Consider the following 26,173-nt stretch of genomic DNA (forward strand, 5'->3'; position numbering starts at 1 on the left):
GCTAACTTAGATTTATTTTTTGTAATCGCAAAAAAAAAAGAAAATGAAAGAAAAAGGAAAGTCGTCTTCTCATTCCTGCTTTCTGCTAGTTCCAGGACCTCCTCCCTGCTCAGTTTAACACCCATTGCCATGATCCACCGGGTGAATATGGCCTTTATGAAGCACATGTGACATTAGCAAACAAGCACAAAACCAAAATGAAAATGAAAACCCCCAAAAAATAAAATTAAGAAAAGCCTACAATCCTCAATGAACGAGGTGCTGTCATATAGCCAAGCAAACTGCACAAAAGAACAGGACGCCAGAATGTGATAACAAATAGGTTTATTTACAAGACGCTTGAACCTGCCCAAAACAGTCTGACCTGAAATTACAAGGTTGAGTCAGTCTCCGGGTTGAGGGCTTCCCTCACTCTGTTTCCATGTCTCTTTCAGGTTGTTCCCCTCAACATCAGGCTTGTGTTTCCCTCACCCTTTTTCTTTCCCCTGGCCCTGACTTGGGCTCCACTGGCCTCCTCGTACCTTCCGGTGTCTCTGCTTGCTCCTCCTGCTTGTCTCACTACCACCTCCTTCTGTTCACTAACATCCTCATCTTCTCCTGTAACCTCCTCCCGATATCTTCATTATCTTCTGCTGCCTCCTCCTCCTCCTGATGTTCATCAACCACCTCCCCATCTTCTCCTCCCTCCTCCAGTTATAGATCAACCTCCTCCTTATCCTCTCCTGCTGCTCCTAATGTTCACCAACCTTGGGTTCAACTTCTCCTGCCGCGTCCTTCTCCATCTCTCATGTCCAAACTAGTCTCCAACCTCCTTCCACCGACCCCTTCCAATATCGCCAACTTGCACCGACCACAACTGTCTCAAACACTCATACCAACTGTCTGAGTTTACATATATCTGTAACCTCTCCCCCAGAGCCAAACTCCCTGTGAGGCTCTCAACCAGTGATGGAAAATGGATTAGGGGCTAGGATTGTTTGGTGTCACTGGGCTCACTATTGGGCTGGGGATGTGGACCAAGACTTTAAATGGCTGGTCAGCCATCTTGGACTTTAAGTAGGACTTTTCTGGGATCTTCAGGGAGCTGGTGGAGCTGTGATATTTGCTGTATTTGAAAACGCTAGTAAACATTTTGTATGCTTTTCTGTGAATGCTTGGGATACTGGTCTCCTAAAAAGGGAAGGTGCCACTAGTCTGGTGGCACCATGAAGGCACTGGGCAGTAAGGTTCCATTGCTGGTGGAGAGGGTTGCTGACCTTTCTTGAGCCAGGCAGTCTCTTTGTTTCTTAAACAGCCAGTGTTGTGTTAGCATCCTCTGACTGTAACCCTGTCCTATGAAAGGGGGCTAAATGGGAGTGACCAGTGGGATCCCTCACGGTTCGTCATCCAGAAGCTTGTGGGGGCACTCTGCCCCTTGGTTATACCACTAGAATTCACCAGTACCAGGCAGGGGAATTCATTACAGTGCACATCATAACTAATAAAATATTTATATTTTAAATACATGTTCTCTCTCTCTCTCTCTCTCTCTCTTAGTTATGTAGAGCTGACCAACTGCAATCATATCATAAAGGCCTATTTCAATCCTAATTCTTTCCTGCGTGGCAACAAACAGGAACATGTGACAACTTGTATGTCAACGGTTACTCCCGGCTGAGACACAGGTGGCTTTGGCTTATAAAATATACCTTTACAGGGAGGGAGTAACACAGATACAGGTATGCTCAAAGTTAACTTGCCCCCAAAAAGGGGACAATGCAGTAACTTAACTAAGTGAAATATACACCATTTCAATATATGACTATTAAAAAAAAAGATGCAGGATGAAATCCACTGTCGAAAATAAACATGCCCCATGGCCCTATGCTCCATAGAATATGTTATCTGAGTATTTCACCCAAGATCCAAGACAAACAGACACTGGGGTGTTGATTTTGAATAAGAAATACACACTTGCATTTTGATAAGCCGCACCTTACAAGATGTTCTTAATCTTTGATTATATGTACTACTGTTTGTTTACTTGAAAACCAAATAAACAGGTTGACAAAACAAATAAACACCCACTTGCACAGTGCTCAGTGTAACCAGAAGATCACTCCTATAATGCACTATCACAAAGGAAGATAAGGCTATGCAGTGATTCTGCTGGTGCTAGAATCTGGCCTTATGAAACAGCTGGGGACGGGCCTGGGGAGATGTGCAATTTGTGCGTAGTTCTTTTTAGTTCTATGTGAAAATGTCACTGGAACATGTACTCATGGGAAAAAGTAGTGAGCAAAAAAGTAATTTTCAAAATATAGTCAGTCAATGCAAGCAATGGAAAGTGTGAAAATGTTGCCAGTGATAAGGTTGCCAAAAAAGCTAATTTCAAACATTCACAAGTGCAAAAATGACGACCCAAATCCCAAATCATCAACCCTTCACAATCACCCTATCCCTAACTCTAACTCAGCCGTTCATTCTGTTCCTAGCCCTAGGGCATTCCTTAACCCTAACACTTCAGTGCGCCAAAATACCTTATTCGCATGCAACGCAATAAACAACAAAATAGTTAGGTAGAACAGTGGCCCTAAATTCAACCCCATCACTAACACCCCCCACACATTCCATAGGCCTGGCCTTACCTTAAACAAGCCCCTTGTTCTAAAGCGAACCTTAGCCTTACCCTAACCTAAACACTAACACTTACTTGAACCCTTACTGTACCCAAGCTCCTAGATTTATCCTCAACCCTTAACCTACCCCAACATGATCAGCCCTCCCCATACCCTTAACTCTAAACCAAACCCTTACCTTATAATAGCCTCATCATAACCCTACCTTAACACTTACCCTGACCCTTCCTCTACCCGAACCCACCCCAACATCACCAGCCTTCCAGAACCACCCTGACCCTAACCTTAATTCTATCAAAATCTTTACTCTGACCCTACCCTCTAGCCTTACCCTAAAGCCCTATCCTAACCCTAAACCAGGAAATCACAAGCCCTCCCAAACTCTCCTTACCCCAAACACTTAGCCTAACAGCGCTGTATTTTTGTCTATTTTCATCTGCATTTTGATTACATTTTTCTTAGCAAAATTTTCACTGCAGAGGTATTTTCACCAACGACTACATTTTAGTTAGCAACATGTTCACTAGATATCTTGTTTTCTACAGTATTAATGAAGGTTAAAGGCTGTGCCCCAGCACCATTCTATTAAGGGCATTTGGTCCCAAGTGATGAATGCCATGAAACAACTGTGAAGCTGCTTAGTTCAACTTTGTGTTTGAGTTCTACAGTTCCTGTGAATGTGCTTTATTAGAGATCCCACACATAGGACATACTTGTTTAATATTGAGGCTATTTACCTCTTCAGCCCAGTGGGCAGACTGCCCTGGTTTTACAAACAGCCAACAATCCTATGATGGTATCCAATTCCTTCTAGGTACATTTTTCTTTAGTAGTATGGTCATGTGCCAACTAGGTTCTGACCTCCAAATGGCAGTACATTTTAGCTTTGGCATGTAACCCAACCCTTTTAGTGGAAGTCTACATGCCTTTATGACCCCTGAGCTCACTACAGGGGCTTTCCAACCCCGCATTGTCCATCCTTTACTTTACTATCCGTCTAAATACACTTACATTTATTTTAAAATCACAGGTATTACAGAACTTGTCATCAGTTTGGTACACTGACGTATGTACTAGTAAACAAGTGCAGCCTACCTGGAACTCCAATTCAATGGCCCACCTAAGCCAATAAAATCCAGTTCCATAAAATAGGCACTCTGAGGTCTTTTGCTGAGAAAAAGCACACCCTGCCCGACCAAGCTAAGGGGTTTTACAGGGTATCGGCTGCTGAAAGCTGAAGAACACTTTATTCTCCTTCAACTCACATTTGTAAATGTTTATACCACTACCTACAGAATTGTCTTAAGTTTTCTAGGCATGTGTGTGAATAGGGAACTGTTCATCTTGCCATTAATATCCATCATTCCATCAACAGAAACCTTATGCAACTAAATAAACATAGAAGTACACAGCCCTCTTCATAAATTACCATTAATTCAATCCCTTACAGACCGAAAACAGAGTCTTTGGAATAATCTGGCACAGAGCACATTTTAAGCAGGCGGAGTGCAAACAGAATAATAGCAGCCACAGTGTGCTGTGTGGGACACAGGTCACAGCACGGCCGAGGACAGGCCTCGTGCAAAGAAACTGACATTTTTATCTTGTATTTTGTACTGATAGATTTTGGACTGATTCTTCTCGCCCTTTAAGTGGCACGGTCCCTTCCAGGTGATGTTTAGCTGTAAACACAAAGGTAGAAAAAAGAGAAAGTTAATAGAATATCTCCAGTAACTTGCAATAGAAGTTAATGGCAAAAACTGTTCTGCAAGGCATGGAAGGGAGCGCCTTTTAGCTTGGTCCCTCCAGTTCACACCACCTTCAGATTACATTTCAACACATACTTTAGGTTTATTTTCTCTATAGTACCCCACTTTTTAGCTTCTATAAAACTATGAATAAAAAGAAAAAAGCCACACCACATTTAATGAACAATAAGTAATATGAATGATGCATACATCAGTTACGTTAGGTTATGTGGTCTTGTACTGCGCACTGCTGCCAGTTGCGTGGTCTCTTGGTGCTCTGAAGGATCTACAAAGGAAGGAGGGTTGGCGGGTTTGTTAGTGGGATTGGATTAAGAGAGAGAAGAGCAAGAGCGCTTTCATGTGCTGTTGGCAGCTTCAGTCCGGAAAAAACAGTCACTGAGCGTTGGTGTGTTTTTGGTTGCTAGCTGCCGTGTGGTGTTGAGGTATGAATGTGCATGGGGGGTTTTCTGTTCCTGTGTTTGGTTTCATGTTGGATGTTGTGAAGTGTGTGCGGTTTGTGGTGCGCTAGAGGTGGGGTTGTGTTTAGTTCAGAGTTTGAGGGTGAGTATGCAGAACATTTAGTTTTTAATATGGTTAGTTAGGTGCACCACATTTCCTACCCTCAAGATACAGTTAAGTGCAACACTTTCCATATCTCCAACAATCCATCCAAGTGCAGCACAATTTTCCCTCCATATTATGAACCCCCCAAACTTCGCTTTTGTTTGACTGACCTATTCTGACGTTTTCCAGTGGAGCACAGCCTTCAGCTGTGCTCCCTAGGCTTTTACTCATTTGTTACCGGGAAACTGACACGTCCGTCAGACTGTCAGTACTAGGAAACTAGGTTTCCCTTAGTCTTTGACTTTGTTGCCATTTCTTGGTAACTTTTTATCTGTGCGGCAAGTACCTTATTATATCGTGCACAGGGGTCTTCTCATTTTATGGCCCTAGACACACACTAAGGATTTTTTGGTGGTTATACAAGTTTGCCTAAGACAAAGTGGTGGCAGCAGTTTACTTTACTGGTATTTTTACTTCTTTTTATTGTACCATACCACATTTATCGCATTTGGTCCCTGACGATGGCCAGTGTTGAAAATGGCCGTGCCACTTAATCTTTTGTTCTGTCCTTTGGCCATCTTGTCCATAGCCTTAACCCAGGTCGAGCTGACCCGGGACTTCCTTATTTGGACATGTAGCCTCCTGTGAAAACCACATCTTTCAAGGCTCCTGCATGCCACGTGTGCTAGTGCCCAGGAAGAGGATTGGGACTGTGTGGTCCCAATCCACACTCCTGGTGCCAGGATGTCTGGTATGTCTGAATGACTGAGACTACCATGGGCCATGATTGGCCCATGCCTGGAGTGCATGCAAGAGAGCAGATCTTCCATTGGTTATCCCAGATTTGAGCGCAAAATAAATCTTGGATAAGGGAAGGGGCTCTGCATCCATTCCAGGTCGATCTACTGAAGTTCACACCAAACTACAGAAGGAGCCAAATATCCTGAAACACTGAAGCAGACCTCTGGAACCGTCAGAGATGCACTGGAAGGTTTGGCACACCGAGCCTGCTGCTGTTCCGTCGCACCCCTGCTTTTTTATCCATCTTATCTGAGACCAAAACCACCTAAACTGATTAACTGCTAAGGCTTCAGTATGCTGTTGCCATCTTTCAGTTCTATGAAGAAACCAATTAATCTTAAACCATTTTTTTTTTTGGTAAAGTGCCTTTCTCTGGTTAAGCGGCCTAGGCTTATCATTCATCTTGTTATCGCTCTTCAGAATCATTCAGAGATCTTTCCTTAGATCCTTTTTAGCTATTTGTAATACATCCCAACTTGTGGGCACATCCTCTCGCTATTTTAACGCAATCAATCAAACCTTCCAATAGTTCGTAGTGCTTGACTATGTATAGATTATTTTATATTACATTTTATATTGATATTAATGATATTAAGGATGTTGTCATAATTTGTTGACAATTATTAGGAAAAAATAATAGCTTTATCTTTCTGTATGCTGGTTCAACATGAATAGTGGTCACGTGCTACTATCATTTTATATATGACCTTGTGAACCAGTGGAGTTGCAGGAGAGGTGTAGAAACCCATACAACTGATCCACAGTACATTGCCAATTAACACCTGTGTGGGTGCCTAGAGGTAAGTCTAGGCACCCTGAATCTACTTTCTTCCACTCCGCGAATGCTCCAGCTTATCCAGAATAGGGCAGCAAGAGTTATCCTTGGCCTCAAGCCCAGGGACCTCATCTCTCCTGCCCTAAACAAATCTTCACTGGCTCACAGTTGCTTCACAGATTAACTTCACATACCTCTGTATCATCCACAAGGCTGTCTGGGGCCAGGGACCACACTATCTGCAACTCCCTCTTACTAAATATTCCCCCTCTAGACCTCTGTGTCCTCTGGCACCAACTCCTTAAAGCGTTTCGCTAAACAGAGGGCATGAGGTCGATTGCTTTTCTCAGCTGGCTCGCTTCTTTAGAACAGCCTCCCCCTCCCTATTCCACTTGAGCAGGACTTTCATAAATTTCCGGAAGAACCGCAAGACCTTCCTCTTTACCTGCTCCTTCCCTCCCTCTCTCCTCTGCTAATCTCACAGTTGCTCGTTTGGTGTTCAGGGCCTTATGCATCCTCGGGCCCTGACATCTCACATCGAACTGCCCCAGCTTTCGTCTATCCTCAGCACTTGGCTCAGCTCACCCTCCACCCTTGTAGGCTCGCACTTACCTTACATTGCACTTCACCTGTTGCTCACCCATGAGTACCCCAGCAACTATCCCATTCCCTCTCCCTTCTGCACTTGCACGTTCTGAACACTTACAAGGCATAGTAGGTTTGCCCCCCAGCCCACACTTTATTTAATATTGTTTATGTATTTTAATTGTTTCTCATCCCTTGTCCCTTGCTGTTGCCCTGTGGGTGCTTTGAAACAGTATTTACTTCCTGTATAAGCACCTAACAAGCGAACAATAAATAAATAAAGAAAGCATTGCGTCATTGTGCACTCTCTGTTATCTCTGTAAGAGATCTAAGTCTGGTGTGCCTCACCTTTGAAATTCTTCTTTTATTATTTACATTTCTAACATCCATTTGTGTGCTTCCAGTAGTCCTGCAACATGATTGCCAATCCCTGGAATTGTTCGGCCAACAGAGAAATGCCTCTGTGGGGACAACATGTTCCACATGCTTTGCAATATCTTTCACATTTGTGCAGACCATATCCAATCTGCTTGCTGATGTAAAACATCACTATAGGGTTGCCTGTTCTGATGAGAATATCTTGTCTGCAAACTAGGTCTGAAATTATTTCAATACTAATTTCACCATCAACAATTCTAGTACATACATAAACAAATGTATCTGGGCCAATTACCAGGTCTTTTGTGCAGTTACATTTAGTAAGTGTTCTCCAGATTGTTGTGATATATCTGTTATGACTGTCAGAAGGGGTTTTGAAAGTTTGTCCTACCTCTAGGTTCTTTACGTCTCATCAATGTAGCAACCAGATGGCCCCCTTCTCCACAATCACTAGATCATCTCAATCCAATTCTACCTTTAACTGCTGATGTGAGGGATATTCTTTATGGGTCTAGTGTGTAAATTAGCATTGGAGACAAACGGGGTAATTCATAGATTTCAGCGCAGAGGCAGCGCACGCGAGCAGCGCAGAGACAGCATTCTGGCGCACCGCGTATTCATGGAATTTCCAAGGCAAAAAGAGCCCTGGCGCAGAGAACATCCCGCAGCGCCAGTTACGCCCCCAAGAACGCACATCGCGCAAGGAAATGCCATCAAAATCCCCAATCCAGCGCAAAGGGCTGCGCTAACCCTGGACCAGTTTACGGGGCCGCTACACAGCAAACGCCGAGCGGGGAACGTGTATTCTTGGGGTGCGCTGGAATTATCACACGCGGTATGCCCTGTGCGAGCGTGGTACGTGTATTACTGGGGTTCGCGTGGAGTTTCACACGCGATTGGCCCTGTGCGAGCGTGGTATGTGTATTACTGGGGTTCGCATGGAGTTTCACACGCGATTGGCCCTGTGAAGTGTGATGCTGGAAATGCATCAGAGGGACAGGGCCTCTAAATCCTTGTCCTTTACTGCTTTTTATCGTGTGTTCTGTCATGTTTTCTGCCCAGGAGTCCATGTGGGACTCCTGGCAGTGCAGCTCTCTCTTTTGGTTTGGTGAACAGACCAATGGGATACCCTTATGGCACCCATGGGTAGGGGTACAACCCTGTGCCCCTAGTGTATGTTTTTGGGCACCTGTGGGTGGCCCACAGAGCAGGGTATGGGCTGGTGGCAGCTCCATGCTGAATTTGACAGGTGCTCTGGGTGTCCCCCATTTTGGGATACCCAGGCCCTGCCATTGGGATCAGTTGATTCCTGATAGGAAACAAGATGGCCCCTGTGGCCTCTTGCTTTCTATTGCCTGTTACCTTGTTTCCCAAAGTCCTGGGAAGCCCTGACTCTGTCCCTTCCCCCTGACTGGCTGTTGGGTGGAAGTTCCATATATGGTGTTGTTGTGAAGGCCCAGCTAGACTGACTGGAGCCTTCCCAGTGACTGTATGTTGTGGGTACCTCCTGTGGGTGGGACCTGGGTGAATGGAGTGTGTGACCAATATACACTCCTTGTTGTGGTTGTCTGGTTTCTGGCATGAGAGACAAAGACTGAGACAGCCCTGCCCGAAACTGGCCTGAATGCAGTGTGTAGTGTTAAATGGCTGGGTACTTGTCCCAATCCACATTCCTTGTTGTGAGTGTCTGAAAGGGAGGAGTGTGGCCTGAATGCACTGTGTGCCTGATTGGCTTACTGACTGCATGAATGCCCTTCTGTATGATTGGCTGCTGAGTGTGTGCCAGCAGTGTGGATGAGAGACAGAATAGTATATCTGGGGACCTCTCACCACTGGTAGTTGTTCCGAAGCGTTCAGAAGCGTTCAGAAGCTGAGTCTCCACTCTAAGAGTAACTGGAACTGCTGATCCTCGACGTCCAGCTGGAAGAAGAAGACTTGCTGTTGCATTTGCTTCGACCGATCCGAAGGCTGCCGAAATCGTCGAAGACTGACCCGAGAGAGGACCTGGTAAGGCGCTCTCTTCCCGTGCTCCGAGGGACCATCGAGCACCGCTCCATCTTCGCCGAAGCGCCCTGGAAGACAGACCCTCGAAAGGCTGCCGACCCGAGACGGGACCGCCGAGGAGATCGAAGTGAAGCACCCGGACATCGCCGCCGTCGAAGTCCATTGCCGTCGACCAGGGTTCGCAGGTTTGTGTAACCACTGGAGGCCCGTCGAAGTTGTGTTGCCCAGCCGTGGGAACCACTTGACGCCGTGCCTCCGACGACCAGAGCCGTCCGCTCCTTGCCTAAGAACATTTGAATCGAAGGACTCCCTCGTCCGCACCGTCGACCGCTTTATCCTGCCGGAGAAAGTCGAGGACGACCAACGCGCCGAGGAGAAACCTGCCGGTGGGTTTCCCGCCACCCGAAGACCTCAAAGACTCGAACGACTCGACGCCCTTGCTGGGCCTCCGTCTCCACAATCTTTGCGGTCCAGAACTATTGTCACCGAGGTGCCCCGCACGCCTCTGCCTTGCAGGACGCCGACGCTCCGACGCCGACGAGCACCGCTCGGACGAAGCTGCCGCCTCATCGACGCCGTTCTACCCTGTTTGTCAACGGACGTTCGACGCCCCGTGTCTCCCGCTTGAAAGGGAAGGCATTCAAGAAGGGCCGTCGATTCCCCGCCGCCGAACGCCGAGTTCCTCGACGCCTCTCGACGATCCGTGACTCCCGCTTGAAGGGGGTCGCTCAAGAAGGATCGGTCGACGCCTCTTCGAAGAACTCGACTCCACCAGGTACATTGGGGGGGGGGTAAAAACATTATAGGAGGGAATAAGACTTACAGAACAATATATGGACTGGGCTTGTGCTATATCTTTATTTTACAGGTTGCCCAGGTGGGGGGATCTCCACACAGAACTGTGTCTAGTGGTAGGGGCCAGTATTCTGCCTATTGCTCAACCATCTTATTTTTTCCCCTCTCTCTATTGCTGGTTTCACTCTATTGATCTGTGTTACGTATTGTTGATGAACTTTAATAAGATCTAATACAAAGGGTGGTACCACTTTAGAATTGTATATATTTGCCATTGTTGATTTTCCTAAGTACAAAGTGAGTTATTATGATAAGTGTACATAACCTTGAATATTGATTATATAAAGACTGTGTTCTAACCAATACAGTGTGTGGCCATTCCTTTGTGGGGGCTTGGGAACTACACTGTACTTAAGAACCAGCCTGCATCACCTCCTGAGAAGCTAGGCCTTGATTGCTCGTCCATTGCTACCGTAATAGAGAATCTTGGCTGGGGTCTTCTGTGCCTCTCTTCTACCATATAGAGAGCAGAGGTACAGACACCCCCTACCGGTCCTTTACAGCGAGCAGGGTACGTGAATAACTGGGGTTCGCAGGGAGTTTCACACGCGATTGGCCCTGTGCGAGCAGGGTACGTGAATAACTGGGGTTTGCAGGGAGTTTCACACGCGATTGGCCCTGTGCGAGTAGGGTACGTGGATTACGGGGGTGCGCGGGAATTTTCACACGCGATGGGCCCTGTGCGAGCAGGGTATGTGTATTTCTGGAGTGCGGGGGGAAGTTTCACAAGTGATTGGCCCTGTTTGAGCGGGGTACGTGAATAACTGGGGTGCGCGGGAAGTTTCACACGCGATTTCGCTGTCGGAGCGGGGTACGTGTATCCAGTGGTGTGCGCAGGGATTCCCACACGTAAATTGGCAGTGTGGATCCTCCCAGGTGTGCCCTCTACCCCCTCCACGGACCCTGCAGGCAGCCCACACCACAGGGGACTACCCTGCACCCCTGGTCATGTCCCGCAGGCAGTCCATCCACCATGGGCATGCCCCCAGCCAGGCCACATGTCACCTTGCACTAGTGCTCACCAACTCATGTCCCCCCAGCACTCCCACCCCCCAGCAGTGAGGGGCACCTGCCAGCAAGCCCCCACTCATGTACCCCACCAGTGAGGGGCACTTGTCAGCAGGCCCCCACTCATGTCCCCCAGCACCCCCACCCCCCAGCAGTGAGGGGCACCTGCCAGCAGGCCCCCACTCATGTCCCCCAGCACCCCCACACCCCAGCAGTGAGGGGCACCTGCCAGCAGGCCCCCACTCATGTCCCCCTGCACCCCCACCCCCCACCAGTAGGCCCCCACTCATGTCCCACTCATGTCCCCCTGCACCCCCCACCAGTGAGGGGCACCTGCCAGCAGGCCCCCACTCATGTCCCTCTGCACCCCCACCCCCCACCAGTGAGGGGCACCTGCCAGCAGGCCCACACTCATGTCCCCCTGCACCCCCACCCCCCACCAGTGAGGGGCACCTGCCAGCAGGCCCACACTCATGTCCCCCAGCACGCCCACCAGTGAGGGGCACCTGCCAGCAGGCCCCCACTCATGTCCCCCAGCACCCCCACCCCCAGCAGTGAGGGGCACCTGCCAGCAGGCCCCCACTCATGTCCCACTAATGTCCCCCTGCACCCCCACCCCCAGCAGTGAGGGGCACCTGCCAGCAAGCCCCCACTCATGTCCCACTAATGTCCCTCTGCACCCCCACCCCCCACCAGTGAGGGGCACCTGCCAGACCTACAAAAATACACTAACTAATGAAGAACTATATACAAAAATGTCGGGTATTGTCCAGATGCCCCCAAAAAAATGAAAACAAAAATGAAACCTAACACTAACTAACTATTTACAATGGCAGCGGGCTAGTCCAACGGCTCACTTTTCGATGTCCCGGGCCAGGGCATCATCGAACTCACGCTCAATGTCCTGGAGGTGGTCCTCTTCCATGGCCCAGAGGGTTCGCAGGGACAATGACATGTTGACCTCCAACTCCCTGCGAATTGCCTCGAGGCACTCGGCCCGCCTCAGTGCCCTCCGCATGGAGTTCTCCGCCCTGACCATTGTGAGCCGTGCCTCTTCCGCCCGCTGCCGCTCCGCATCTATGGCGTGGCCCAACCGCTGCCATACATAAGACACTAGAAATCCTGGGTCCTCCTGCCCTCTGGCCGATGCCTGCCCCTCCGATGTTGAATGCCCCGAGCCATCATTGCTCCCACCATGTTGCTGCTGCTGCTGTGCCTGTGCCTGCGCCCTGGCTCTTGTTGCCTGCACGTCCTCCTACGGGTGGGGTGCAGTTGTCGTGGTGGCCACCCCTGCTGGACGTCTGACTTCCGACTGTGGCAGGGATGTGTCCCCCACCAGCCTGGCCGATGGGTCAGAGGCAGCTCCACAGGGTACCCAGGTGTTACATGGGTGGGAAGATGGCATGGAGGACGAGTGACGCTTAGGGGGTTCAGGTGAGGAGGGGGTCGCAAGAAGGTCCAGCACACAGAGGAATCCAGAGGAATCCAGCACTGGTGACCCGTCCCAGTAGGTCAACGTGGTCAAAGAGGCATCCGAGATGACGTGCAGTGTCTTCACGAAAACACTGCAGGTCACCTCGCATGCCCCGTTGATGCAACGCTATCCCAGCCAGGACAGGCTCAACCCGGTCCCGGATAGCCACGTCTGCAAGGAGAGGAAGGCCAGTTGTTGTGCGCTCATCCCCTCCCTGAAAATGGGTCTGGACGTAAGCATCCCTGCTGGAGCGGGCTGATGCAGTCACAGGATCAGGGACAGGATTACACACAGGCACCTCCGCGGCGGCCTGTGCTGCCTCCTGTCCCTGCCCCTGCACTGCACCACTAGCACCAGTGGAATCCCCACCTCCAGACCCCATGTGTGTCCCTTCCACGGCCTCCTCCTCCTCCACCAAACCCCCCACCAACCTGGATGACTCCGCCCCATCTTCCTCCGTTGGACCCTGTGGGGTCTCAGCTGCCCCTTCTGCTGCCGAGGAGTCCATCTCCGACCTCTGCCTCTTGGACCTACCCTCAGCAGCTGCGGCCTGGGACGCGGCACCAGACTCCTCACTCCCCGATGAGATGACAATCTGGGAGGGGAGCCGGGCCTTGCGTCTCCGGCTGGTGGTGCGATCCCTGCCGCTTTGCTCCACAGCACCCTCTCCGCCCTCTTTATCAGTTGACGCTGCAGACAGGGAGAGATAGAACACAGGCATCAGGGCACTGTACAACGGACTGATACACACATGACAGTTGTACATGAGTGGCAGTGTCAGACTTCAGACATGGCATCACACTCCCCAACGCACATGTCATTTCAACTCACACACATGAGCAATTCAACAGCAATATTGCACGAGGCAGCACCATCCATACACAAACAACAGCACGAGCAGCCGAAGGCGAGCCTGACGTCACATGAAACACGGGGAGTGCACAACGCATGCACGCATGCCACCAGACCTACATACATGTGTCCATCTCCACAAACTGTCGCAGTGATGACATCCCCATCTATGTCACATCTGGCATTCTGCCTTCTACATGTCAGTGTCACATGCATCCATGTTGCATCACTGTTGCACACTTGTCAAATACACACACATGCACATGTACACAGTGCAGATACATGCAGCAGTAACCACCATCCATGTGTGACACCACAACCATGCCAACATACATACACAGTAATACAAACGTGTGTGCTCCCACACCTGCATTTGGCCTGCACGCTTACCAACACATACACCATCCATGTGTCTCACACATGAGAGGACTCACATGTGTCAGCCTCACCCCCTGTACATACACATCCATACATGGCCCTACAAAAACACATGTGCAACCTGCACACTACTGGTACACCACAACACGCACAGCATCCAATCAGCATGCATGTACACTTACCGCTCGACTCCAGACGGTTCTGCCTCTCAAGGACCTGGACGTGGAGCGCTGGGCGTATGCGTTCCAGGACCCTCATCTGGTGGTCTGACAGCTGGCCCCGGCGCCTCTTGGCATCCGCTGCCTTCAAGAGGCGCTGGGCCTTGTCGAGGGTCCTGGACCTGAAGTCCTCCCAGCGCTTCCGGACATGTTTGATGTCGCGGACAGCCACCCCCTCCTCGTTGATGGCAGTCACGATGTCCATCCTGGTCCGTCCTTCATTGTCGGCGCGCAAACTTCCAAAGAGGGCATCACACTGCCCCAGGACTTGCTCCACCAGGACACCAACTTCCCTGGCACTGAAGCTGGTGGCCCTCTGCCTTTCTGGCTGGGGGCTGCCAGTGGTGTCAGATGGGGTTGTGCCCGAAATGGCAACCCCAGAGGCAGGTGTGGATGGGAAACTGGGTCCTGGGGCTGGGCTGTGGAGCGAAGGTATCCCAGTCAGGAGTCTTCGGTTCCAACAGGGGTGGTCACAGCAACTGCACCCCTGGCTGATGTGCAGGCAGCAAATAGCAGGGCACGTGGGCAGCAGGCAGTCAGGCAGCAGCAGATGGCAGGTGGGAGGTGGGAGCATGCTCGGGGCTCTGGGGGGCAGTAATTCGGCCTTCTGGGCAGGAGCGTGGTCTTCCGTGTGTTGTTGCGTGGCCAGCTTGATACGGAGTGATTTGGCACGTGAAAAAATTGCACGTCAGCGTGTAATTCGAGGAAAGGCCCTTAGCCCGTAAGCGCATCTGACATTACACGCGCGGGTATTTCCCTCGTGACGGTGCATAGTCAAACAGCACGTGAAGACACAGCATGTACGCAAATCCATTGGACCAAAGGCCCTTAGCGCGTAAGCGCGTCTGTGACGTGACGCGCAAGGCGTTTCCCTCAACACGGGTGCATGTTCATTGTACACGTGCAAAAACTGCACGTCCGAGTGTCAGCTCGTGTAATTGGAGGAAAGGGCCTTAGCGCATACACGCGTAAGTGACGTTGTACGTGTGGGCTGGTTTAAAAGGTACGTGCAGGACGCCATTTTCTTGTACGTGGTTTTCGTGGAGAGGGAGTGGGTGAATTTTGCACTTCTTGTCAGTTCACACGCGATTACTTCACAGCGTTTCAAGTTCGTACTCCCTATTACCTCTGACAGCGTTCAATTTTTATTTTTGGGCCTGTTTCCTCAAACAGCGTTCACTTCTTCTTTTGTCCTGTTTCCTCAGACAGCGTACAATTCTTCTTTTGGCGGGGGTGTTGCCAACACGCACACGCACGTCTTTTTCCAGGCATACGGTGAGTCGTGCACATATTTACCAACTGTGCTTGCCCCGTGTGTCGCGTACCCCTTCAGAGGTCATTGTAGGCTGCGTGTATTACGCGTACGCTTATTTTTTGTGTTTCTGGGTGCCACAGCGTAGTGCGGGTTCATTTTTCCATGCACGTGGTCTACGAGGGGTTGCGTGCACATTCATTTTTGTTTTCGGGGTGCTTGTGCGTTGCGTGACCCGTCATCTTCCCCCAGGGGTCACAGACAGCCTTGCTAGAGCACTAGGGTATGAATTCCATCTAGTACCCTATCCCTTTCACCCCCAATTGCCCAGGACAATAGTTTACTGCTACTCCCATACGCACAACAACATCAGTGCCATGGTGGGAGGCGACCAAGCGGTAAGGGAGGCAAAGGTGGCCGACCTTCAAGAGGTGGGCGTGGTGGGCACGGTAGGGGACGTGGCCAGGATTTGCAGGGTGCCCCTAGACCCCTGTGTGTGGAGGACCAATCAGGGACACCCATGCCCCCCCCCCTGGTTGTGGGAAACGTAGCTGACACCATCCCAGCTCAGCCCTTGTTGGACTGGCCCATTTTGGCACATGAACCGGCACAGGATGACTCCCAGGCTGACTTCCAGGTCAGCAAGTCTAAGCCACGTGTGGCGGTGCAAGTTGCTGTCACCAGGCCACGTGGATCTGGGGCAGCAATGTCATCTGCTGCCCCAAGTATGCAGGATGGGGAGGCTACAGGGGCAGCTGCAGGTCTATCCACCCCAGCTCTGAGTCTCCCAGCCGGGACAGTGTCGGTCCAGGTCCATCAAACCGACGTTGGCCCTGCCAACATCACCCTGCAGCCAATGTCTGCACCAAGACCTATGGTCATTGTGCATTCGCACACTCCTAGTACCCAGTCCACCAGCGCTTCTGCCCCTACTGACCAGAGCGGCGTAAGCCACTCAGGATCCGCACCACCTTTGAAAAAGAGGAAGAAGGGTGCTCTGGCACTACAGGCTGAGACCCCAGACACGGCTACACACTCCGGCACGTCAAGGAAGCCTAGCTTTAATGACACTGAACTTGATGCACTTGTGGCATATGTGTCGGCACACAGTCGCGAAATGATGGTGACTGCAGGGTGCAAGACCACACCTGGCCAACGTAAGGCACACTGGCAGACCATCGTGGACATCATTAGTGCCCTTGGATTTGTGAGGCGCACAGCTGATGATTGCTACAAGCGCTGGAATGACCTGAAACGCAGAGCAAAGAACAAGCTGGCCTCAAATCATGCTTCTACTCCGGTGACTGGCGGTGGGTCTCCACAAGAGGACAACCAACTCACTAAACATGAGTCTGTTGCTGGAACCTTCGTCACAGAGGAACAGATCCAAGGCGTGGGAGACCTACCAGATTACGACGCATTGTCCGGTGAGTGCCCATGCATGTGTGTGTGTAATCCATGTGTATGTTGTGTGGGTGACGGGTTCTGATTGAGTGCCAGGTGAGGGTGTGTGCACCTGAGTGGTATGGGTCACCCATGTGCTTCCTCCAAAACATTCACCGGCCTTGGATTTGGGTAGGACAGTATCCCTTCTGCCCACAGTAGCCATTTAGCGCCACATTACTGCAGTTGCCCTTGAACTGTCATCTTGCAACAACATTGTGCTGAATTTTTCAGTGTTCATTCAGGCTGATTGTTTCAATTCTCCCACTTTTGCACGCATTTTTCAGCCCAAATGTCACATATGTGACATGCTTCTGTCATTGATTACACCCCACATTGGCCCACATTAGTTACCTTGTTATGTGAATGATTAGACCATTCAGGCTGATTGAGTATTGGCCTGCTCACATTAATTTTTGGGGCCTGTTTGAATGTGGAACAGGATAGTTGTTTCCTGTCATGTTGAAGTGACCAACCATTGATGTGTACATCTGCCTGCAATCACTGTATTATTGTACACTGGGTGTGTTGCAGTGTGTGGCACATGCGTATTTTGTCACACTATGTAGCATTTTTAATCTCATCATGTCCATCTCACATGGATGGCTGACAGTACTCATTCACTGACACATCTGTGTGATGGCATGTGTCATGTATGTGTATTGGACATGCCACTCACAGGCTAATGTGTGATGCCAGTGCTACCCAGCATGCAGCAAATGTCTTGCTTTTCCATCTTGGTGGCCTCAGTGTGTGCTTTTTGCCTCCCCTTCCAACTGATTGACAGTGCATGCATGCCAGGGTTATAGTCATGTGGAACATGTCTAATTCATGTACTGGATCTCTGGCTTTTCAGGCCTATGTGTGTGCTATGGTGCTCATGCCTGTTTCCATTTGTTGTCTTTCATGTTTTTGCAGGTGATGACGCACTTAATGCTGTTGAGGTGGAGGAGATGGTGCAGACCCTGGAGGAATCTCAGGCACGACCGGGCACCAGTGGGGGACGTGGTGTGGTGGTGGGTGAATACCCTTTGTTACTGCAGACCATACTCTCCAGGGGTGTCTCTGGGTGTACCTCCCCAGACCTCTATTCAGGTGCTGAATCGGATGATGAGACTTATGTGCTGTCGCAGGTGAGTGTTTCTGGCAGGGATTCTGTTCTGTCCAACCCACCTGCACCAGGGGTAGAACCCTCTATGGGGATGTCAGTGTTGGTTACTCCGCCTTTTGCGGTTACGGATGCAGGGTCACACTCCACAACATCTGATCCTGTTCCTGGGCCAGCAGATCAGAGGGGGAATGCAGTCCTGTAGCCTCAGGCAGTGCCAGCACAGCAAGGTGCAGATCGCAATGCCCCAAACAGGTGTGGTGCCTGCCGACGCGGTGGCCGTACGCCACCAGGCAATACTGTATGGGAGAACTCCATGTACGGTATTGCAACCCAACAGGCAGCATCAGTTGAAATGATGGATCAGGCAATGGAGAGGATGGCCACTTCCATTATCCCCCCTGAAAGGCAGATGGAGCAACAACAGCAGGCAACAGACTCCATTTGCCAATCACACAGGGAAGACATGTTGGCATCCAACAGGGACCGACAGGCGGCACTGGAGACTCTGGGTGAAGCCATTTCTATGGAGTCACAGGGCCACAGGGAAGCCCTGAGGGTAGAAGTAGAACTCCATAACCTCAGGGAGACTCTTGTTGAACTTGAGGCTTCCACAAATTTGAGGACAGAACCGCAGTTGGAGCAGCTCACACGTTCACTCTCAGCTGAGCTGCAGGCAACTCGGGAGGAGATCCGGGCATCACGGGAGGCCATGCGTGCAGAAATGCAGGCAACCTGTCAGGTGCTGCATGGGGATCTCTGTACTATCATCCTCCAGAACGAGACCTTCCACACCTGCATGCTTGCTGCCATGGAGGACCATACCAGGGCTTTGCGTGGGCTGCCTCCCATAGCACCACCACCTCCTGATGCAGCAGCAGAGGGTGATGAGAGCGACAGCAGCACTTCTCCCACACTAGCGTAGCCGTGCAGTGCCATGAGCCCATGGAGGTGTTTTTTTTTCCTTGCAACATCCACACAGGTGGGTGTTGGTGTACACCCTGTCCTCAGAACTCCTGGGTGGCCTCCCCCCCCAGCCCCCACATGGCCATTTTTTATTTTTTTTATTTTACAGTGTGTTGCCTTGTGTGGCTCCCGTGGGCATCCACTGTGTATTCCGGCTGGGAACATGCAGGCTTGTCCTGTGTTTGGGTTAGATGCTTGGGTTCCTGACACACACCCCTCCTGCTTCCCGTTTCCATGGGCTCGCAAAGGGTGTGACCAAGTGACAGTGACTTACACAGTGACATTGGGCTCCCATGAGCTGTGTGGGCAGTCTGTAGTCATAACTGTGTGGACATCCCTAGTGGGGTTTGTTTTTGTATTGAACACTGCATGGTGTATTGATATGTGCTTTTGCATCCATGTCTTCCTCCTTATTCGCAGGTACCTTCTTCATGTCTTCACAAGGCCGTCTCCTTTGCAGATGCAGTTCATGTTGTATGCAGTACACTGACACATTTGCCTGACAGCAACACTCTGGAGTTGGAAGGGGTCGATGTGCTGGCTTATTGAGGTTGTATGACTTACATTACTTTGAGTTTGTACTGTCATATTTTGGCAATGTTTCATGCTGTGTTGCTGTATTGTGTTTCTGGTAAGTATTTGGTCATGTGTGCTGTTTGTTATTGATTACTGGGAGCATATTGTCTGTGGCCTCTTTCCATTTGGGACAGTGCACTTTCCCAAATGGACTTGTGTCATGTCTTGTGCATTCCTTTGTTTGCTTTCACATTGCATGACATGCCATGGTGTGTTGGGTGGCGGAGATGGGGAGGGGTTGGGTGACATGGCGTATTTTCATGTTGTATTTTGCAAGGTGGTAGTCATTCACGCAGCATAAATGTGTGTCTTTTTGTAACACAGCATTGGTTGTCTTTCGGTAGGTAGGGATGCACACAATGTAACACTTCTAGGTGACCAATCTCAGGCTGGTATGGTTGTGACAGTTGACTGTTCCTTATGTCATCATCATCGATTGTCATCTGGTATGTGCCAGGGCTGTGTGCACTCCACAGGGGTATGATTTTAGGTGAAGTAATTAGCCACCAGCTGCGTACGGGCTGCCTCAACACGTGCCCTTTCCCCTTCCATGCGCAGCGGCCGTGCATGTGGTTGAGGATGTGGGGGCACCACCATGTCCACCGGCAGGCCCCGGCGTGTTGTAACTTTGTGCAGGACACCTGCTGCCACTATGATCCTGCACACTACTCGGGGCGCGTATAGCAGCTGCCCACCAGAGCGGTCAAGGGAGCGAAAGCGTGACTTGAGCACTTCGAATGTGCGCTCCACTATGCCCCAGGTTGCAATATGGGCTGTGTTGTATCTTACCTCGGGTGGTGTGGTGGGGTTCCGAATTGGCGTCATCATGTTGGTGCTCAGAGGGTAGGCACTGTCCCATGGGGAGGTGATGATGGGTATCATTAGTGGGGTTGTGACATTACTCAGTATCTGACATGCATGCATGTGCAGGGGCATTTATACTCACCAAGCAGCCATGTATCGCCATGCCTCCCAGCTTCTGTGTCCCGGTTTAGGGCTGACATTCTGTAAATAAAACTCATGGGTGGACCCTGGATAGTTGGCATATACTGAGGTGATGATTCCCTTGGCATCACATACTACCTGCACGTTGATGGAATGCCAGTGCTTGCGGTTTCTATAGATGTGCTTAATAGCCCTGGGAGGATGTAGAGCCAAATGGGTGCAATCAATGGCACCTAGCACTTTGGGGAAATGTGCCACCCCGTAAAAATCCTGGACGGCAGCCTGCATTTCTGCTGGAGTTCTGGGCAGGTATATGTGCCTGCGGACTGATGGGCGTGCAGTCATGATGGCCAACACCCGGTGCAGGCAGCGTGACTGCGTGGCCTGTGACCACCCCCCCCCACTATGGCACTTGTCCGCTGAAATGAACCAGTGGCCAAGAAGTGCAGTACATTGAGCACCTTTTCTAAGGGGCTCAGTGCTTGGGAGCACATGGTAGGTGATGTGAGGTCATCCTCCCACTCACCAGGTCGAGTATTATGTGAGGTGGAAACCTGTACCTCCCATACATCTGGTCATCAGGCATCCCAAAAAGGCTGGTCCTGGGTGTAAAAATTCTGGCCCCGACTATCCTTCTCCTCCTGCGGTGTCCCACGACCACTGCTGCGAGGAACGGTATATTCATCGTAGCGTCTGAGCTTGTTTGTTGTTTGCGCGCACTTTTATGCTGCGTGGGTCCATGTACGCCTGCTTCCTGCTGGCGTACGTGTTTCCGGATTAGCGTGTCTTTTTTGGCGCACGCGTTTGCCCTGTTCGATTCCATGAATACGTGTTGTAGGCGCGCGTGTTGGCGTTCCGTGCATTTGCCTCCTGTACTTGACCTGTAACGCCCACATTTTCACGCGTTGTTCCCCATTCCGCATGTTACGCCCCGTGTTACGCCTACTTTTGTTGTGTGCGCCGCGCTATGTGTGCTGACGTGTGCACCCACAAGCGCCACGCAGAATTTTAGCGCACATCCCAGAATTTACACGCGCATGGACTTCCATGAATCGATGTGCGCAGCTTTCGCACGCCTGCACTGCGATTTTCGCACTTGCGCTGCGATTCGCACGCTTGCGCCGAGATTTTCGGCGCACATTAATTCCATGAATCGGCCTGTAAATATATATATGCTTAGATCAGGCATTAGGCGGGATACGGGCACATCCAAGACATCTTGTGTAGTTCCTGTAGACCTTGCTGTGTCTCTGATACAAGTGTAGGTACTAGGACTTTAGTCCTTTGTTTCTTTTTCCCTTGTCTGTTTTGTTCCCCTGTTCTGTGTAGTGCCCTGATGCCTATAGGCTTTTGGCACTTCATAAACAAAGACAAAAATAGCAGAGTTTCTCCATGGATGAGACGGACGCACCTGTGTAGGCTCTGCCGAGATTCACAGGCTAGCTTAAGTTGGCTCAGTAAACTCCTTCTACTAGGGTCCCGACTCACCTCCTTGCTACCTCTCAACAACTGCTCTGGTCTTGCTCCTGCTCAATGCCATGCCATGTGTTCACTTCTCCTCTCACTGTGGGTTTGACCCCTTAAGATTGGGGGTTCTACCCTCCTGCCCCAAACCAACTTCCTTCTGCTCTCAAAGCAACCTCCTCCAAATGTCTTTTGTATTCAAATCTTTTGATCAGATATTTGCAGTTATGACATGGATTCTATGTCAAGACCGGAGGCTCTGATTATGCTTCTCTTTCATATTTACTGTTCAGCAGCAAAGTACAACCAATAAAACATAAAAACACAAAACTCAATAAAAACTGCAATAACCATGGTTTTTGAGTCTTTGTAGTTCTGCTCTTATTGGTCCTCAAACTGACCATGTGATAACTTTAACCAATGATAGTGTTCCTTGTCCATAAATCCCCAGTCCTTCTACTATTCATCCTCTTTCTTTGCTGCTCGGCAGCGAGTTAAGTGCCCTTTTCATTTATTATTCATGAATGTGTGTTGAGTGACTTTATGTTTACTTTAGGCAGACCGGATGCACGCGTGCGCACTACCTAGTATCTGGCGGAGCATATCCGCGTTGATTACTGTGTGTTTGAAGTTGCGGTTGTGACGGGGCTAGTGCTGCGGTGACCGCAACCTCAGCGGGAAAACAACAGAGGGCACTACGATCACGGAAGGGGGAGCGCGATGGGACCACGTAGTTCCGGCGCTCCCTTTCATTCCAAAAACCATTAGTGAGGTGAAAGCGAGCGAACACTCAGAGATATATTACCATAATTCTTCTGACATATTCTACGCGTTTCAACTATATAACGAAACGTTCCATTTGCATCGCGCTATGCGATCAAAAAGTACAGCACCCCTGCAGGCCATAGAAAGGTACTGCATCTTTCACACGGCCACAGTCCCATGTAAAACCTGTTACTATATATGTATTGTTACTAATATATATATATATATATAAAAAAAACAAAACAGGCCAGGTGTCATGGGTATCAGGCAGGTAGTTGGGGCAAGCAGGGTGGAGGCCTGGCATAGGCACACAAAGAACCCATAGCAGATCCCTCCTTTAATTCCTTCCTATTGTTTGTAGTACCTTCCTGGTTACCACTTCCTGTTGCCAAACAGGAAGTGCATGACAATTCAGGAGCTCTCTAGTGTTTGGGTGTGGCTGGCTATATAAGCCACACCCAGGATTCTTCCAGTGCTTCGTGTTGCTTACTGTGAGCTGTATCAGCAACACACTTGCCATGCTCTGGATCAGCCAGCTCTGCTTACCTGCTCTGGATCATCCTACTTCAGCTTACCTGCTCCGGATCATCCTGCTTCTGCTTACCGGCTCCGTATCATCCTGCTTCTGCTTACCGGCTCCGTATCATCCTGCTTCTGCTTACCTGCTCTGGATCATCCTGCTTCTGCTTACCCGCTCCGGATCATTCTGCTTACCTGGTCCGGAGGAACCTCCGTTCTTACTCCACGCCGCAGCAATCTCCAGTCAAGAGGGGACTTCTACACCAGCACCTGTAAGAACAAAGAAGAACTGGATTAACACGCGCACATCAGTAACGCTGCGCATACTCACCGAATCTTCCCGCGATGCTGGAATTCAGGTCAGTTGTACGAGCGCACAAACCCCTGCAAAAGAAAGAAGAGACATTATTCATTGTGCTCGCCCCTATAACGCGAACACTTATTTTGCTGCTCTGTCTCTCAACGCGGTGCATACTTACCAAAGCCTCCGTGCATACTTACCAAACCACCAAGTCTCCAGTAGCGCTGAACCGGGACTCGAGGCGCTACTACCACATAATTCTTCTGCAAGGGAAAGGGAGAGACATTACCAGGCGCGCTTGAATTGAAGGCGCTGCGCATACCTACCAGATGGCTAGCTTCTACACGCAGTGCTACTCACCCACAAAAACACCGGCAAACAAAGAAATTATGGACAATTTTGGCCACTCAACAATCTCCGTGCAACGTTCACTTGCAAGGACTTTCTGGCCAGTGAAGAAACTGGCGCCTTGAACACTCGGCCTCGCTTTGAAGGCATAAAACAGCGTGGGGCACGTGAACTCATCAATCACATGAGTGAATCGCGCCCCTGCGAATGCAGGATGGAGTGCACACCCTACTAAAGATCAAGGTAAGCCCTTAGGGGACATCACAGCACACAGTTAAGAGAAGGGAAGGGCCCAGGGGAATCAGGTGAATTCAGGTCTAAGTGTACACCTTGTATTTGACAGGTATCTCTCCGGGTGAAACAGGGGAAGTGAGAACTCGGGGTCAAGGGAGGCGCATCCATCGCTCTTGCAGAGACACAGGTGAGTGTGACACCAGGTGAGTAATCCATATATATACATATCTAAATCTCTAAGAGATTATGTATTTAAAAACATCCTGGTTTATATATATATTATTGAAATCCCAGTGTTTCTGTGCAGACATGAGCTCCTGTAGTGATGAGGGGGAAGGCTAATATTAGCCAGAAGAGGAGCCATGCCAAGATGATTCAGGTCCTCCAGAAAAGCCCTGGGGGCCTCGTTGGGACAAGGGCCACAGCAGATAGCTCTGATGGAGGACTGGCTCAAGTTCTCACAGGGCCTGGAGGAGATCAAAGGACTAAAAGCACAGGGGAAAACAAAAGGGGGCAGAAAAGTAGCCAGCAGGGCAGAAGAAGCCCACACCCTCCCGGGCACACCACCAAAGAAGAAGGGTGGTAAGAGAAGGAGAGTAAGAGTAAAGGCGGGGCCTATTAGGGGGCAGGATAAATCCTCAGACACCTCTGATGAGGGCGAGGAGGACTGGGATGAAGAATACTCTGAGGAAGAAGAGGTATACTCCACATCTTCCTCGTCGACCGCAAAGGGAAAACTCTTCAGAGATTCTTTCATTAAAGAGTTAACTAAGTTCGCTAACTCATATGCGGCGCTGGACAAGGCACAGGCCTCTCTCAAGAGAGAGTGTTTGGGAGACACATTTTTGGACGGGCCAGCAGAGGCAGTGGTCGCTCAGCTGGCCGATTCTACTTTAACAGATCCTACCAGTACAGAACGCAGTGGCGAGATCAGGAGGATCGAAGACAGACTCCCTTCTTCCCATCAAGGGGCAGAAGCTGGCGACATGGAGGGCATCAACAAAATAACTCAGGTTAGAGCGAACAACCCACGCTTAATTACCCCAGCAGTAGGGGGAAGAATAGCACAGTTTATACAAAACTGGCTCACAATATCGGGGATACTTGGCTAAGGGAAACCGCACAAGGTTTTCACGTAGTCTTTCTAGAGACGCCTCATCAAAAGAACCCGCCAAGGGGTTTAGAACTAAAGAGGGAAGACAAATTATTACTGGAAGAAGAGCTGAGAGTGCTAGAAAGCAAGAAGGCCATAAGACTAGTAACAGATTATTCAAAGGGATATATAAGCAACATGTTTCTTGTGAAAGGGAAACACAAGGTAAGACCAATTAATAACATTGAAAGGTTTAAACGAATACGTGGTGTACATACATACACTTCAAGATGGAAGGGATACACCTATTAAGAGATACCGTAATTCAATAGATTTAAAGGATGCATATCTAACCATACCCATAGCAGAGGAACACTGCAGATTCCTAAGGTTCATTTGGGGAGAAGCAACATGGGAGTTTCGATGTCTGCCCTTCGGTCTGGCATCCGCACCATGGTGTTTCACGAAGATGATGAAACCAGTAGTGACACACCTCAGGAGTCAGGGAATAAGACTCATAATATATTTAGACGACATAGGTCTGATTTGTCAGGAGAAAGAAACACTACTAGTACAGGTGCAGACAACGATCAAATTGTTAGAGGACCTGGGGGTTCTTAATAAATTGGAGAAATCCAAAATAGTACCGATCAGTCAATAGAATTTCTGGGGTTCATAGTGGACTCTATTCAGGGATCTCTCAGTCTACCCATTTCTAAGGTAAACAATATCAAAAAGCAGCTAAGACACACTCTAGCAAAGGGAGAACTGTCACTGAGGGACATTGCAAGGTTAGTGGGCCGCCTAGCGTCATCAATTCATGCAATATTTCCAGGACCACTACATTACAGGGCACTCCAGAGGTTGAAGATCAGATACCTCAGGAAGATCACATCTTACG

The 26,173-nt window shown here is 49.8% G+C and overlaps 1 protein-coding gene across 1 annotated transcript in view; it reads right to left on the reverse strand.

The window, feature by feature from the left end:
* Positions 1–307: 307 nt before the first annotated feature.
* Positions 308–26,173, reverse strand: part of ELP6 (elongator acetyltransferase complex subunit 6) — a 418,952-nt gene continuing 393,086 nt past the window's right edge. Inside the window, exon 8 of the mRNA XM_069645832.1 lies at positions 308–4,300. Coding sequence (XP_069501933.1) covers positions 4,172–4,300 — 129 coding nt within the window. The 3' untranslated portion in view covers positions 308–4,171. The remainder of the gene's footprint in view (positions 4,301–26,173) is intronic.

The sequence above is a fragment of the Ambystoma mexicanum genome, chromosome 2p, assembly GCF_040938575.1.
Source record: "Ambystoma mexicanum isolate Mex_15411 chromosome 2p, UKY_AmexF1_1, whole genome shotgun sequence".
Classification (NCBI taxonomy): Eukaryota; Metazoa; Chordata; class Amphibia; order Caudata; family Ambystomatidae; genus Ambystoma; species Ambystoma mexicanum.